This window comes from Saccopteryx leptura, chromosome X (assembly GCF_036850995.1).
Source record: "Saccopteryx leptura isolate mSacLep1 chromosome X, mSacLep1_pri_phased_curated, whole genome shotgun sequence".
Lineage (NCBI taxonomy): Eukaryota > Metazoa > Chordata > Mammalia > Chiroptera > Emballonuridae > Saccopteryx > Saccopteryx leptura.
Window position 1 is genome coordinate 16,463,826 of NC_089516.1, and position 17,515 is coordinate 16,481,340.

At 40.3% G+C, this 17,515-nt stretch overlaps 1 protein-coding gene across 3 annotated transcripts in view; it reads right to left on the reverse strand.

The window, feature by feature from the left end:
* Positions 1–17,515, reverse strand: part of KLHL15 (kelch like family member 15) — a 34,915-nt gene that overhangs the window by 6,576 nt on the left and 10,824 nt on the right. For all 3 annotated transcript variants that reach the window (XM_066356202.1, XM_066356203.1, XM_066356201.1), the window contains one exon: positions 10,913–11,624. In XM_066356202.1, the coding sequence (XP_066212299.1) occupies positions 10,913–11,617 (705 nt within the window). In that variant the 5' untranslated portion in view covers positions 11,618–11,624. The remainder of the gene's footprint in view (positions 1–10,912; positions 11,625–17,515) is intronic.

Here is a 17,515-nt window from a genome sequence, read left to right on the forward strand (position 1 = left end):
ATATCCGACTTTGGCACTCAGGAGCCATGCAATCTTGGGCAAGTACTTCAACATCAGTAGGCCTGCTTCCTCACTTGTACTGTGTAACACGAGGACCTGTGCCTCAGAACCCTACAGTAGGAGACAAGCAAGATAACCTGCACAAGGACGCCTCAGTACGGTGCCTTTCATGTAGCACTGCACAAAAAAATAATAGCAGAGACTAGCTGTTATTACTGACCAAGGGACACATGTGAAAGTGTCACTCAGCTTCTGATGATATGCTTTCAGTCTGTGTAAAAATTCCGTCTTTCAGAAAGTAGAGGAAAAATAAGGGAAACTGTAATTCTGGATCTAACCCTCCCCAGTAAAACATGATTGGTTTACATAGAAGTAAAAGGAAGCTTTAGAGAAAGCAACCGTGTTGTTTGGAGATCAAGAAAGAAAGAGGAATGGTGCACATAGTAGACAAGGAGATTTCAGGTTTTTCATAGAAAAACTACAATCAATTCCAAGATCAGAAACTGTGTCGAGGCTCTCAAAAGCTTAGAGGCTCTCGAAAGCATTATGTTGACTGCGTTACTGCAAAACACACTGCTGAGGGGAAGAAACGGGAAAGGAGGTCGAAGACCTGGGTGCTGCACGGAGAGCTTCTGGAGAGCTTTTGGAACTCATGTTAAAGAACCACTTACAACAGATGGGGCAAAACAACAAAACAGGCTGTAAGAATACTGTGAAAGCCTCTGAATGAACTGTGACTTTATATAAAGAGCCAGACAGTGAATGAATGGCGTTTTAGAGGTTAAAGTAAAAAGAAGAAGAGGAAAAACAGAAGTCTTTCCTGGATGAGGTGGTTAATGTAATATTCACAAAGACAAACAGCCTTACTCCTATTTTATTTCCATTCTCAGCTAAGAATGTTTTATTCTTTCCAATCTGAAGATCAAATACAATGACTAAGAAGAAACTTAAATCCAAGATGGCTGAGAAAAAAAATAAAAAGAAAAACCAACTAGATATCCTCACCGAGTTCAAGTCATTTGATCTCACAAATCACATCGGAGGGTCCTGAGAGGCTTCACAGATAAGGCGGCTTAATTGCTTTCTGCAATCTGTTTGGAATCACAAAGAATGGGAGAGGACTAGAAGCCAGACAGATTTCTCAACTACAGACTGGTTAGCTTGAGGCTGATCCTGGATTTAAAAAAAAAAAAAAAATAGCACTTGCAAATAAGAAAGTGCTACACACTAAGAGACAGCATGACCTCACCAAGTAATACCAAGACTGACCGTTTCCGGTTTAATTTTTTAATGTGACAGCACTGGCAGAGAATGAGAGAGCCTATGACTTCGGCAAAGTAATCAACAAAATCTAATCATAAAGAAACGAGAAACACTGAAGACCCATGAACCACCTGACACTGCAGCAATAATTGTGCTAATGCATTTGAGGGCCAGGGCAAAGTGGTGAGAAGTCCACAGCTTTTATCAGATACGCTATGAATCCCCGAACTTGACATGTCAAGCTTTAACTGACTATTCTCAATCTGAACTAACAATGTGTGGTATGACAGCCTGGAGAGTCACGGATGGAATTACAAGAATAGACAATCCCACACTCCCATTGGGGTGAAACCACAACTAAGACAGTGTTCAGTTTCATCACTACACTTTAGACATCGGCAAAGCAGACCGTGCCTGAAGATGGCAACTGTTCTTAGGATCAGTAAGTGGAAGTTATCCTGACTAGGCAGTGGTGCAGTGGATAGAACATCAGACTGGGACGCAGAGGACCCAGGTTCGAAACCCCGAGGATGCCAGCTTGAGTGCGGGCTCATCTGGTTTGAGCAAAGCTCACCAGCTTGAGCAAGGGGTCACTCGGTCCGCTGTAGCCCCCAGTCAAGGCACATATGGGAAAGCAATCAATGAACAACTAGGTGCTGCAACAAAGAATTGATGCAAAAAAATAGTGGAAGTTAAAAGAAGATTTTAGGCCAGTACAAAAAAAAAAAAAAAAAAAAAAGCTTTGTAATTAGAACTGTCAGGATAATGGACACTCACTGCATTATTATATTTTCTTTAAGACCACAGAAACTGGGAACTCAAATACCTATCAATAAGACATCGGTTGAATAAACCCTGGTATACAGTAAGTCCCCGAGTTATAAACATCTGACTTACTTACAACTTTTACCTATGAACGGAGTGCCATTAAGGCTATTGGTAATCAATTGCAGTGGGACATCAGTGAAAATGATATCACTCGACTCTATGGCAAACTAACCAACGAAGTCCTTATGGAACTAGAGCAGCAGATGACAGCATTTGGGGAAGAAAACAGGGACTGGAAACTCTAGGACCGAGAAAGTTTTCTACAAAAGACAGCTGGTTCTTTCATCTCATGGAAGCAGGAATGGCAAAGTTAGAGGAGCGAAATCCTGATACAGAGAGGTTCACCAAAGTTTACCGTACAGGCCATTGATGAACAGAAAAAGAACAGCTCTGGCCTTAGCTGGGTAGTTCATTGGTCAGAGCACCATCCCAAAGTGCAGATGTTGCTGGTTCGATTTCCACTCCAGGCATATACAGGACCAGCTCGATGTTCCTGTCTCAGTCCCCCTTCCTCTCTCTAAAAATCAATAAAAATTAAAAACAACAAAAAACTGCACAAACCTCCCTGGATGCCCATTTCAAGAAACTGACTCCAGCAGCAGAATCAACCCGACTCCTAACACCAGTCCCATCCTCTCCAACAAGTCTGTCATCTTCTGCACCACCCAAGATTGTGTGAGGGTGTGTTAGAAAATGTTTGTTTATATGTGCAGAAAGGTAAAAGTAAATACTATGTTAAGACAAACATCTGGCTGAGTTGTATTTAATAGGTAAATGTACCTGTTCCAACTTCCATACAGATTCAACTTAAGAACAACCCTCCAGAACTTCTCCTGAGTAGCCCGGGGACTGCCTGTGCACCATGTGCAGCAGCCATTCAATAGAGCAGGTCTATCCACATGCACTAGCGCAGACAAATGACAAAAACTACAGAGAAGCATATATAGCATATTCTCAAAAAATAAAAAGGAACTGTTGTACACAGTCAGCAGTATGTGCAGGGGAAAACATGTCTAAGTGGACATTTATCAGTGAGCTTCTGGGGACTTGCCCTTTTTAGTTTCCATATAGGTCTGTATTTAGCTCTTCTACAGGAACTACAGTTTAAAAAAAAACCAAAAAACGAACGGGTATGTAAGTCAGAGACAGGACTGCCTACCTCTGGAGTCAGTGAGCATGTTACCGTATTTCCCCATGTATAAGACACACCATTTTTCTAAAACTTTGGTGTCTAAAAACTGGGTAGTCTTACACAGTGGCTGTAGATTTTTTTACTTGCATTTCCCGCTTTTTCATACAGATGAGTTAGTTGTATGAATTTTATTAATAAAACGAGTTCAATAACTTTATGCAATACATTTTTTTTCAAATTTCAGACCCCAAACTTCAGGTGCGCCTTATACATGGGAGCGTCTTACACATGGGAAATGCGGTATGTCTCTGTGTAGCCCAAGTGAGAACACCTATCAGGAGCACTGGAGAGGGGACCAGCGTTACATGACAGTCTAGAAGAATGGCCGGTAACAGCCATCCAAGTTCCAACCCAGGCTCTTACAGATCCCAAACTGGGTCAGTTTAACTGCTCCTTGCACTTTTTCCTTTCATTTTATATTAAACCCAATCTTCGGGACCCTTTGTCCTATTCTCCATTCATTCGATTGTGCTCCTTTGAAACCTGGGTTCCAAAGAGTTTCCAAGATGCACTTCAACTCTGTTAGCTACATCTCTGTATCCAATCTGTTCTTTGTCTAAACCCCTGATAATGAAAGTTGTCCATTTGAGATAGCTGGCTATACCATAAAAGATCTTCTAACCAAAGAAATTTAGCTCCTACTTCTCCCTGCCAAAGCCAGGAGTTCTAGATATACCTTGCTTTTCCCAGAGCTATGCATCACTGCAGTTTCCCTCTAAACCACGTACTATCTATAAGCATTCACTAGTTTCTTCTTCCATTATAGAAACCGAATTAATGCTTCTCTGATAATACTGCACAAAGCAATTAGATATACTCTGCTTCAAAACAAAAGGCAGAGGGGCTGAACTCCTTCTGTGTGAATGGAATCATTTAAAATGCATTCATGAAGGGAGCTACCCAAAAAGAAACGTGTCTCATCTTTTCATAGAGAAAGCATTTCTGCCATCGTTCACTCCTCATGTAACAGTTAATCTATCTGTATATCAGGTGCTTTCAAAAGAAAGATATGGAAAGAATGACATTTCTTTCATGTTCTGAACTACTTTTCTTATCCTTTCATAGGATTAAAAAGCTGTCTTGTTTTAAAACTTGGAAAGAATATATTCATTTTTTATCACTTTTCTTGCTTTGATACTTTAAAATTGTATTATGAAAAGCATTTTGTCTTATTCTAAATACAAAGTGAAAGCATATATTACCTCTTAAAAAGTGATTTTAAAATTGGCCATTTCCCCCTTTAATCTTCTTTTACTTTAATATAAATGTGTGCATGCATATATGCATGTAAAAGAGAAAAATGTGAGAAATTATTGTTAAAGTGATTCCTGTAAATACATATTAAGTCAAAGAAATAATAGCTAGCCATTACCACTGAGCAAAAATTCCACATTTCTCCCTTCACTGTCAAAATGTTACATAATCCATTTATTAAATGTTTAACCTTTAAAGGTTACTTCTATATACACTCTTAATTTTGAGAGAATTAAAATGGAACTGGCAACATAATTAAAACAGGCATTTCCACAGAGCTTACTACCTTTATTTGATTAAAAATCTGCAACTTAAAAAATCTAAAACTGGCCACAGTCGAAATTATTTTAGGCTTTCAGTCAGCCAGTGTAAGATACTAGCAGCTGCTTTACCTTTCAAAATGAATATACCAATATACTTATACTAAACCAATGAAACAAATGCCTTTTATCAGCTCCTCTCTCTCAGTGGGGTTCACCAGAGCGCGAGGAATCTCTGAACAAGATCCCAGGTGTTAGGCAGTGAACAAGTCTCCAGTCTGACCCTCTTTGCATCCCCAAATGCTAGCTGTATTTTTGAAATGTGTAAGGTGTCATGTGGAAAGCTAAGTCCTGGCTGTCGGTTTTATCAACCCTTCTCCATGGTCCAATCTCCTCAAAAGAAATGTCCAGAAACAAAGCAGTTACTACCATGTGGCTTTAGCGCTAAAAGAAATGCTATCTTTGGGAACCGCCGGTACATTTGATAATTCTGGTACTCAGTAAAATGTGGGGCAGTCTTTGTATGTTGTACTGGGAAAGCATCCACCTGGTATGAGAAGTCTATTTGTGAAACCATGCTCAGAACTGAAGCTTATATTGATTTATGTGAAACAAAACAGTGAGGTGCAAGATGCCTTTAATTAATCCCTTAGTCTTGAAAAACTGAATTAATGACCAGAAAGAAGGCTATAAAAATATCAGTTCCTGCTAGGCATAAATCCCCTCGGTAATACTCTAATTGCAGCCAAATATCAAATAGTTGAGACAAATTTAATAAGGGCTTACCCATCCTTTCTTCTAGCAGGCCAGTCTAAAAACTTCAGAAGGCCTCACCTGTGGTGACACAGTGGATAAAGCGTTGACCTGGAACGCTGAAGTCACCGGTTCAAAACCCTGGGCTTGCCTGGTCAAGGCACATATGGGAGTTGATGCTTCCTGCTCCTCCCCCCTTCTCTCTCTTTCTCTCTCTCTCTGTCTCTCTTCTCTAAAATGAATAAATAAAAATAATTTAAAAAAAGAAAATAAATAAATAAAAATAAATTAAAAAAAAGAAAAAAAAGAAAAACTTCAGAAGTCAAATGACCAGAGTAAATGGGGATGAGGGAAAAGACCCCAAAAGACAATGTCCTAGTAAGAGTTTCCACACAGCCCTGGCCAGTTAGCTGTCGGTTAGCATCATCCAGAAACACCAAGGCTGCAGGTTTGATCCTCAGCCAGGGCACATAGGGAAGCGACCAACGAACGCACAACTACGTGGAACAACAAATGAATGCATGTCTGTCTGTCTGTCTCCCTCTCCGTTCCTCTCTAAAATCGATTTTATAAAAAATAAAATTTTAAAGTTTCAGCACAATTTAGGTTAGTCTCTTTTCCTTTCAACATTTCTATTAAATGAAAAGTATTTCATTTAAAATTAAGTGTGCTTTAAAAGTCTATAATTTCCTTCTGATTTTGGTGCAAGAATAATAAAGCACCACTGGACATTCAAGCACACAACCTTAAAAAGTAGAAAATAATGTAATTTTAAAAATTCCTAAGACCTTCTGTGATTATATTAATATCTAGTACATCTAAGTTTTAGAATTTATAACCTAGTTTTAAGTTTATTGATTTTTAGAGAGGGAGAGGGAGAGAGACAGACAGACACAGGAACATTGATCTGTGGCTGTATGTGCCCTGACCGGGAATCGAACCAGCAACCTCTGTGCACGGTGATGAAGCTCCAACCAACCAAGCTATCTGGCCAGGGCCAGCAGAAATTTTCTATTAATGGAAATACTCTCAATCATGTAAATGTTTTCATTTTATCTATAAATATGGTGGTAGGGCAGAAAGAAAGCCAAATCAAAGGTTTAATCCGAAAACTAACCTGAATGACCAAAATTTACCTATGACATTTGTAACATTTTCTGGTAAATTTTAAATTTGAGAATTAAAACTTTAAAGCCTAAAACCTTAGTATTTTACCTTCTGCTTATTATTATATTATTATTTTTCTCCTAACGTTTTCTCCATTTTTCTGAATTCTCTGAACCTTTTTGATTTCTGCTTCCTTAATAAGTGGCCAATGAAAAATCAACTGTAAAATCCTAAATACAAGCTAAATAAATGTGTTGTTTTACTTTTTCATGATTTAGAATAGGTTTTCTAAAACTGAAAGATTTGATGATTATGATTACTATAATTTCTAAGGGGATCACTGATACCATAATTCTTACCTTATGCACATTTATGATACTGAAGATGCCCTGGGTTCAAACTATTCAAATGTCATTATATTGCAAACTGCAGTACTAGAGTCATAGATATACACTAATTTTGTATATGAATGAATAATCTTTTAATTTTGACACTTAAGCTAGTTTTAATCCCAATAAATTAAATGGAGTGGCTCTTAAGTATTTTTTAAAAGGAGGGAAATTTTATAAATCTAAAAGGAACAAAACAGAATAGTGTAAATAAAATTCTTGATGATTTTAGTTTAAGGATTGGGCTAGTTAAGCTCCTAATACAAAAATGAATGATAAAGTCTAAGTTTGATCAGAACGGCTCAATGGTTTTCCAAGACTTACTCTAACATCGCACAATGTTTTCCTGTAATTGTTCCTGAAAAAACACGACGCTAAACGATGTGTTAACAAGAAATATAAGGAATAGAGGAACTAAGTTAATACCAACACAAGGAAATAATCTGATAAATCCAGAATGTGGAATACAGTTAGATTTAATGATCTATCCCCAAACAAACAAACAAACAAACAAACAGAAGGCGAGGGAGTCTTTTAGATTAAGAATATGCATTGCAACCAAAAGCAATGCATAAACCATGATGAGATTCCAGGGCAATTTGCGACAGCTGGGAACATCCGAATATGGACTAGTTATTAGATGGTATTAGGGTCTTATTGTGAATTTTCCTAATGGAATGGTATTGAACTTGAGTGGAAAGTCTTTATCCAAAGGAGTAGCATGTTAGGTACTTAGGGAGAAGATGTCCTCAGGGAGAAGATAACCAGTTCGATCCCCAGTCAGGGCACCTACAGGAACAGGTTGGTGTTCCTGCCCACCCCCCCCCCGCTAAAATCAATAAAAAATCAACATTAAAACAACTATATAAAGCACATATAGGAAAATGTTAACAGTTCTTGAATCTAGGTGAAAGCTATACAAATGTTCGTTATAAAACTTTGAATTTTTGTATGTTTGAACATTCTCATCATGAACAAGAAAAAGAACAATTCTAGATTAAAAGAGATATAATAACCAAATGCACTGCACAAACCTTCATTAAATCATAAAATGGCTTTAAAAAAGACATTTAGGGACAAGTAAGAAAACCAGAAAGTGGAATGGCTATTACATGACATGAAGGAACTGTTCCTTCTAACAGCAGTATTACGGTAAGCACAGAACACCCTCGCTCTCGGGAGACGAGATGCTCGCTGTAGTTAGACATGAGCTCTGTCTGCAACTTTCTCTGAGATGGTTTAGTAAAAGCCAAAGACCTTACAAAGGCATATAACCCTCTACCTGTGGAGCTAGCCTAAGCCAGTGTGGCAGACGGGAACAACTAGAGGCCCACAGGCTGTTTCCGACTGTCATTTCACTGTTCCTTCCGCTTTTCTGTATGTTTAAAAAGTCTCATAAAGCTTTCAAAATTTTAAAGCCAAACGTAAAAAGGGCATATTAATATTCCATTTTTCTAAATTTCAGAAAGCAGGATAAAACCACAAATTTAAGCCCTGACCAGGTAGCTCAGGTGGTTGGAGCATTGTCCCGATACGCCAAGGCTGCAGGTTCAATGCCCAGCCAGCACATATACAAGAATCAACCAACTAATGCAGAGATACGTACAACAAATCAATCTCTCTCTCCTTTTCTCTCTCTCTAAAATCAATCAATAAAAAATCTTCAAAAACGTACAAATCAAAACTGTCTATACTTTTCACCACGTAGATTCTCATTCTAAACAAGAACCAGCACGGACGTAACGTCTTCATTGCTGAACCCTTTCTGGCACTGGGCAAATATAAGGGATATTAAAACGGCCTTGTTTGAGAACGGCAGTGTGCTGAACACAGGGAAAATAGATGGACCCTATTCTCAAATACAGGGCTGGCAAAAGTAGCTTTACAGTTGTTTGTATAATACAATAATAATAATATAAGAATAAACTGCTTCGTGTCCTCACAATTGTAAACCTACTTTTGCCCCACCCTGTATTATGGTGTAAAATAGTCCAAATTCTTACTTCCTAAATAAGTTTTGCATTTTAATTTGGTTTTTGAAATTTTATTACTAGAGATGAAGTCTCAAATCTAGTTTCTCAACATTCAGAAAGCCATAGGTTCCCGATAACATTAGCTCTCACACACTAAAACAAGAATCACTACCTTCCATTTATCTTACCAGTATTATTGCTAAGATAAAACTGAAAGATTTCTCTGTGGCTCGAGCCTTATTAAGTTTTCCTAAGAAATGAACTCAGGAAGGAAGCCTTAACTTTCTCATTCTGATGAGATTTCCACTACCTGGCCCATAGGTAATAATCGCCTCCTACGTCGTATATGTGTACAACCCACCAGAAGGTACAACGCATGTTTTATACAATTTACAAAACTACCCGCTGGTATTAACTTGCAGCCACTACCACTGTTGGCCACCATGAACTGATAATTGGACTATAAAAAGGTTCTGCAGCTCAGCACTTAAAAATCATTTACTGCTATCAATTATCTATCATATTTTCCCACAGGAGGGGAAATTTTATTTTTAATTTCACAAGTACTTCCATCTAGTTGGAGGATTTTTGTTTCTTTTAGTAGTGGAAAAGCATTTGTATTTAATGTATAAAGACAAAACAGGATTCCCCAGGGAAAGACAGCAATAAAAAGAGAAGGAAAAAAAATTATTAGACAAATGATTTATATAGTTCGTGAAGGGCTAGTTATCACTGAAAATAATTAAGAAATGTATTCTTTTTCAGTTATTTCTGCCTTATCAGTATATCCTGAGACTAAAGATAAAATCCCATAAAACTGAGTTCTCTATTAACAATTAATGATATTTCAGAGGGAAAAGAACATGCCAGGCTGCTGAGCGGGATTTGAAGGTGCAAATTTGTTTATTTCAAATGCTGTAAACAACCCTCTTTTACAAATATTTTTATCACCAGACTTGGAAACTAAAGCTTAAAAATTATTTTTTTAAAAAAAGAATTATTTAACGTTAAGGGTGTGCACCAAAGCTTCACGTGTGCTTTCTAGAAAGACGAAAAGATGCAAGAGATAAACAGAGCCCCAGAGGCAACCATGTGATTAGAAACCAATTAAGTTAAGCAATTACTGAAACTGCTGTCTCTCCTTTGGGCAAGAAAGGATCACAAGTGAGACTCCGGTATAAAAATGAAAAATGCTTACATGCAAAAGGCCAGGGCTGTTCTGGAGAAACACTATTTTTAAGACAGCAGAACTTTCCATGGTAAAATGTGCAGTTTGACCAATATAGATAGAGGATGTAGAATCTATTTGTTTAGAAATGCCTAAGCAATGGTTTTAGATGTAAGCACCATTTTCAGGGTTAAATTCAGTTAGTATGCACAGTGAAATGGGGGAAACAGAGCTAGGTAAGAGCAGAAGAGAAAAATCACCACTAGGACCTCTTGGTTTTCAAGAGCTATTTTATGTTTTCTTACATTTTTTTAGAGGAATATGAAACTGTATTAATGCATATCATTCAGAACTATAAAATCTCTCAACTCTAATTTCAGTATGTATTACTTCAATTAATTTTTTAAAAGAGAGAACTAGCCTCACACAGTTCAGATTTAATTACTCTGTGAAGAAAAAAAAGCTAAAGCAAACTTGTAATAAATAGTTTGGGCTACATAATTAATTATGCTTCGACTTTAAAAGTACTTTTAAAATGAAATCACTCCACTACCTACCTAGTTCTTCTGTCACACTAAAACAAATGAGATTTCTTAGACATAAACTATTCTTATCAACTATTCACTTTCTTTTTTGTCTCCTGACTAAAACTGGGAAACTTATCTATAAAGACATATACTGCCTTAACTGAATGAGTACTAGCTATTGCTTTCAAAGGCACTAACCTTCTCAAAAACACTGGATGGGGTCATCAAACAAAACCTGATGTTCTGAATAATGGTATCGGTATGTCTCCAGCGTCTTCTATCATGCCGCAGCCAAGACTGCACAGCCTCGTACAGTTCTATCTCGGGGAACCTGCTCAGATGATCATTATCCAAATAAGACATGAGCTTCTCAAAACTCAGATAAGACAGGAAGTCAGGCCTGGACATGAGTGGCACAAAGTTGTCTAGCAGAAAGGACTCCAGCTTCTCCCTGACTCCCTCGATGTTTACACCGAAATCATCTAAGAGTCTCATGATTTCTGCACAGTTCTCTAAGCAGATTTTCGCTAATAGGAAAGAGCAGCAGAACTTCACCACTTCTATAAGCTGAACATACATGGCAGCCTGAAGAATCTCATGAACAGTACTCATACTCAGCTCTATAGTCCCATAGTACATAAACTGGAGGACATGGCTGAAACCGGTAGCAGTTAGACCTTTTAAGTGAATTCTGTCCTGATCACGTTCTCTCATGTCTGCAGTGAACATTATTCTGAAGTAATCACTCTGGGTGGCCAAGAGTGCTTTATGGGCCTGGAACTGATGATCTTCAATAACCAGAGTGACATCAAGAAGCAGTCCCTCCTCATACAGTGCTCTGAATCCAGCAGAGACACTGGTGTCATGGATGGAAGAACAGAATCCTTCCATGTCCCCTGCCATCAATCACCTGGAAAAAAGTAATCAAAGAAAACTGTGTTAATCATTTCCATGCATTTTGAAGACGTTATTAACTTAACAGTTTAAACAATTTTTTAACAATTATCTCAATTCCACTGCCTAAGTCCTAAATATACAAGCCGTTTGGGAGAAGATAACCTAAAGATTTGTATGCGAATGTTTTTGGCTTCCCTACCTGGGGAAAAAAATCATTAAATATCTACCAAAAATGGGAAATTGTTATCTTACAAACAATAATATGCCTAATCCCATTGATTTTACATGGTAAACCAAATATATTTAAACATGTCCCAAAATTAAATATTACAAAGAGGATTTCTCAGTCAAATACTAACTTATGAGAAAAGAGACAGAAAAGAAATTGAACCAAAAAGGACACTGTTGATCTTGAAATCTCCTAGAATCATACCCAAGGAAAGAATCCGAGAAACATGCCAAGCTGCACATACAAGGTTTTCTTTCTAGCCTTATTTATAATAAAGAAATGGAAAGTATTAAAGCCCAATAGATTATTAAATAAATATACGGAACAGTCCTATAATGGATTACTTTAACAACTAAAAATGATGGCAGCAATCTACCCATTCTGACAAAGGATATCTATTAGGTATTGTTATGTGGAAAAAAAGCAGGCAACTACAATATACTCAGGATATTCTCAAAAATTAAATACATGGGCCCTGGCCGGTTGGCTCAGTGGTAGAGCATTGGCCTGGCGTGCAGAAGTCCCAGGTTCAATTCCCGGCCAGGGCACACAGAAGAAGCACCCATCCGCTTCTCCACCCCTCCCCCTCTCCTTCCTCTCTGTCTCTCTCTTCCCCTCCCACAGCTGAGGCTCCACTGGAGCAAAGATGACCCGGGCGCTGGGGATGGCTCCTCGGCCTCTGCTCCAGGCACTAGAGTGGCTCTGGTCGCAACAGAGTCACGCCCCCGGAGGAGCAGAGCATCGCCCCCTGGTGGGCAGAGCGTTGCCCCTGGTGGGCAGAGCGTTGCCCCTGGTGGGCGTGTCGGGTGGATCCCGGTCTGGCGCATGCGGGAGTCTCCCCGTTTCCAGCTTCAGAAAAATACAAAAAAAAAAAAGAAGAAAAAAAAATTAAATACATGTATATATTTAGATGAGAAAAAGCCCAGAGAAACATATATACCAAAATGATGTCCCTAGATAGTGGGAATTCAAAAAATATTGAAGTTTATCTTCTCCTTTTTACTTACCTCATTAACCTTATTTTTAAAAATGATCACTGCTTATATATTTAAAATACAAATCTGTAATTTTAAAGGAAATTAAACATTTTCTTTCACATTATCAGAAAAATGAAGCCAGGATAGTGAAATTATAATAACTCTCTTAAGTAAAGGGGGTAAACTAATTCATTGTTAGACTGTTGATGAAGTAATTTTCTCCTTTTCATACCCCCCACCCCAGGCCATCTATTCTCTCAACCCTCAGCCTCACTCAGCTCTGAGCTTCCTCCCCAATGACCCACCCTCCCATCCTCTAATTTCCTCCCAACCGTTTCCACTGTGCCCAGTGGAACTTTGTTTCAATGTAAACAAACATTCCTATAGGCTCAGGCCGGTCACAAAAAGTTTTCTGCACAGTCTGACTCAAATAAGAAAAATACTTGTCAATATTCTTCATAGAACAAAATGCTTTCCTATAGCTTACAAACCCACCTTCTAAACCTCCTCTTATCTTCCTACTGTCCTTTCTAAATCACGGCCTTTCACACACGTAAAAATCCATCATCTCCTTGTCACTAAGATCTGTCATATACACACATCCTGATCAATCTCTCTCCCCCATTTCCTGAAGAGCCTCTTCAATGCTCACATAAGACCACTCAACCAAAAACCAAGAATCAAAGTTCCCTGGTCACTTCAACTCCTACAACCTCCCCCCTTCGTTTTAAAACCTTATTTCTAGCCTGACCTGTGGTGGCACAGTGGATAAGGCATCAACCAGAAATGGTTCAAAGCCCCAGGCCTGTCTGGTCAAGACACACAGAGAAGCAATTAGGAGAGCTGATGCTTCCTGCTCCCCAACCCCACCTTTCTCTCTCTCCACTTTCTAAAAATCAATAAATAAAATCTGAAAACAATCAAAACAAACAAACACCTCCCAAACCTGCTGAATCTCACCACAATCCAGAAGCGGTCCACATCTGAAATCTTAACTGTTAACATCCCACTGTCTGCCTTAACCTTTCCCCGTCACCCGTGGTCAGTCATCTCCAAAGTTGACCTCAGTCCTTCTCCAGCTTAGACCTTCTAGAACAATACCCAATTTTCCAAGCTCTTTCCCTTCCCGGGTGGCTCTCTGGACCAGGGTCCCTCCGCTGAAGCAACTGGCACCGCAGGCCTGCTCTGGTCCCCACCGCTGCCACCCCTCTACTCCCACCGCCTTCCCCCACCTTATTTACTAAAGAAAGCATCTCTGTCTGCCGAGGGGGGGTGCGGGCCGGTCAGGCGTCAGCTCTGCACCCGCTTGGCAGGGCCTCCAGCTGGCCGGGCTGAAAAGGCAGCTCCCACAGACATGGAGGGCCCACTTCCCCACTCCCGGGCAGGCGCCCCTGCTGGATCTCACTGCTTTGTTCCGCAGTACGTTGTCTAGGACACCCTGTATTTAACTTCCTGACATACTAACCCACGTCTTCAGGAGTTATCCCAGTCTGATGTCACTTTAAAAAATGACTGTTAGTAAATAAAAGTCTGAAAGAACCGTATACCAAAATGTTAAAATGATTATCCTGAGATGGCTGAGTATCAGGCAGTTTCACTCTTTTTTTTCCCTGTTTCACTTTGTTTTTTTAATCTATCTTCAATGAAAGTGCTTTGTTTTATAAAATTACATTTTTTAGAAATCTAGCCTGACCTGTGGTGGCGCAATGGATAACACCTCGACCTGGAACACTGAGGTCACCAGTTCAAACCCCTGGGCTTGCCTGGTCAAGGCACATATGGGAGTTGATGCTTCCTGCTCCTCCCCTACTTCCCTCTCTCTCCCCCCTACAGTCTGAAATGAATAAATAAAAAAGTATTTTTTTAAAAAATCTAAAGGCCCTGGCCAGGTGGCTCAGTAACTAGTGTCGTCCTGGCACGAGAAGGTTGGGAGGTCCGAGCCCTGCTTAGGGCACATACAGGAAACACTAAGAAGTGCATGCAAGAGGAGAACACACCGATGTTTCTCTCTCTCTCTAAAGTCAGTTTTTTAAAAACCTCCTTCTTTGACCTTACCCTTAAACACTGGCGCTCCCCAGGATTCTGTTCTTGCACCTTTTTCTTATCTAAGCACTGTGTCTCCCTAATGATCTCATCTAAACCCATGTTTTTCACTAATATCTAACTTTACCATTACCTTGCCAATCTCCAACCTCACACCGGTCCTCTCAATAGTGAACTGCCGCCTGACCTGTGGTGGCACAGTGGATAAAGCGTCAACCTGGGAACACTGAGGTTGCCGGTTCAAAACCCTGCACTTGTCTGGTCAAGGCATATATGGGAGTTGATGCTTCCTGCTCCTCCCCCCTTTCTCTCTCTCTTTCCCTCTCTCCCTCTCTCTCGCTCTCCCTCCCTTCCTCCTCTCTAAAATGAATAAATAAAAATTTAGTAAAAAAAAAAAAAATAGTGAACTGCCTGCTAACACTCTGGGTGCCCCGGAGGCATCGCCAAATCCCCATGTCTACACCGAACCCTAACTCCACCTCCCGCAGTCCTAACTCCACCTCCCGCAGTCAGTTCTTTCTTCCGTGTTTGCCATCTTATTAGGCGGCATTCCAGGCGCCCCTTTCTCCCCTTTGGCCCTACCTTACCTTCAGGTCTTACTGACTGGACCACACTGTGTGCTCACCTACCTAAGTCAGAAAAGTATTTAGAAGATGAAGTTAATAGCAATTTTTTTATTAGTACGCCATTAATCAAACAGCTATATACTTTCATTCCGGAAAAGCAGAGCACAAGAGAGCTGTCTATAATTTGGAAAATAGATATGAAGTATTTTAGACACTGGAATCAATGCTTGACAGAATTACTTTAGTAACACATTCAAGATTAAAGCAAGCTATCAGGTTTAAATTGTCTTTAAAGGTCAAATTAATGAGCTTAGAATTTTCCAAATGATATGAGACATACGTACACACATGCGTACTGGGAGCAAAAGCAACACCACACAGTGTGGTGTCTGAATAATCACACATTCTGGTTAGTGGAAGGCTATCAACATTACACTAATTATTAATTTTCAAAAGAATCAGAATAAAGTAACAAATTAGACTGGATGAAAATTCTGATATTTCATTATCTTTCTCAGGTTCATTATGGATATTAATTATCACTCTGACTCTTCAGGATATACTGGTCATATTTAACGGAGATTTAATCATAGAAGACTGCACATCAGCGTTCATATACTTGAAAGTATACTGCTTTGTGTTTCATTAGTCTGTTATTTTGACACTGCCTAAAATACTATATATTTCACTGTCTCTCACAGTAACCCACTCTATTAAACAGTTTTTCACTCTGATAAGGTCTCAGACAGCTAATAGTCACTTTTCTGAAAAAAGTTCCACCTAAAGGAAATTTTAAAAAGATACTCCATGGCCCTAGCCGGTCAGCATGTCATCCAGAAAGATCAAGGCTGCAGGTTCGATCCTTGGTCAGGGCACACACAGGAAGTGACCGATGAACACACAACACTGCATACTTCTGTCTCTCTCCCTTCCTCTGTCTCTCTACAATGAATTTTAGAAATACTATGCTTTCTTTAAAAAGGGGGGGCAATCTAGGCTCCTGATACTTATTATGGTGGAAACATCATAGGACAAAGCAGCCAGAAGAAAAAAAGAGAAAGAGGAAGATTGGTAATCTGGGAGCCAAAAGGTGCTGAATCCATAACCACAGTACCCGCTTTCCTCTGGGCACCCACAGCCCACTATGGGGCACTCCCAGCAGCAGGCTTCCATCCTGTCCCAGTCACATCTGGTCAGACCCAGGTGGGAAATCTGAACCAAGATCAATGCTTTTTCTAGAAACGTAGAGGAGAGAGAAAATAAGGGCAAAAGAGAGAGAGGCATGCACTGACTGCATGGCTAGAACTGGGACATGTCAAAGGGCAGCTGTGTACCCCAACTTCTACCTTCCATGTGGGCTGAGAAGCGGAGAAAGTCACCCCTGCTGGCCCAAATCCTGCCCCAGGGTCTTCCCCCCTCAGGGTTCCCAGGCACCCTTCAGGCCCAACTTACCCCGGGGGATAAAGAATGCAAGAATAGTATGTTAAGGACAGGTGTCTGGGGTGGCGATGAGCTCTGCACAAGATGGAAGACGCACAAGATGGCCGAGGCACAAGATGGGAGATGCACAAGATGGCCGAGGCACAAGATGGGAGACGCACAAGATGGCTGAGGCACAAGATGCCCGAGGCACAAGATGGGAGACGCACAAGATGGGAGACGCACAAGATGCCTGAGGCACAAGATGGGAGATGCACAAGATGGCTGAGGCACAAGATGCCCGAGGCACAAGATGGGAGACGCACAAGATGGCTGAGGCACAAGATGGGGGACGCACATGATGGCTGAGGCACAAGATGGGGGACGCACAAGATGGCTGAGGCACAAGATGGGGGACGCACAAGATGGCTGAGGCACAAGATGGGGGACGCACAAGATGGCTGAGGCACAAGATGGGGGACGCACAAGATGGCTGAGGCACAAGATGGGGGACGCACAAGATGGCTGAGGCACAAGATGGGAGATGCACAAGGTGGCTGAGGCACAAGATGGGAGACGCACAAGATGGGAGACGCACAAGATGGCTGAGGCACAAGATGGGAGACGCACAAGATGGCTGAGGCACAAGATGGGGGACATACAAGATGGG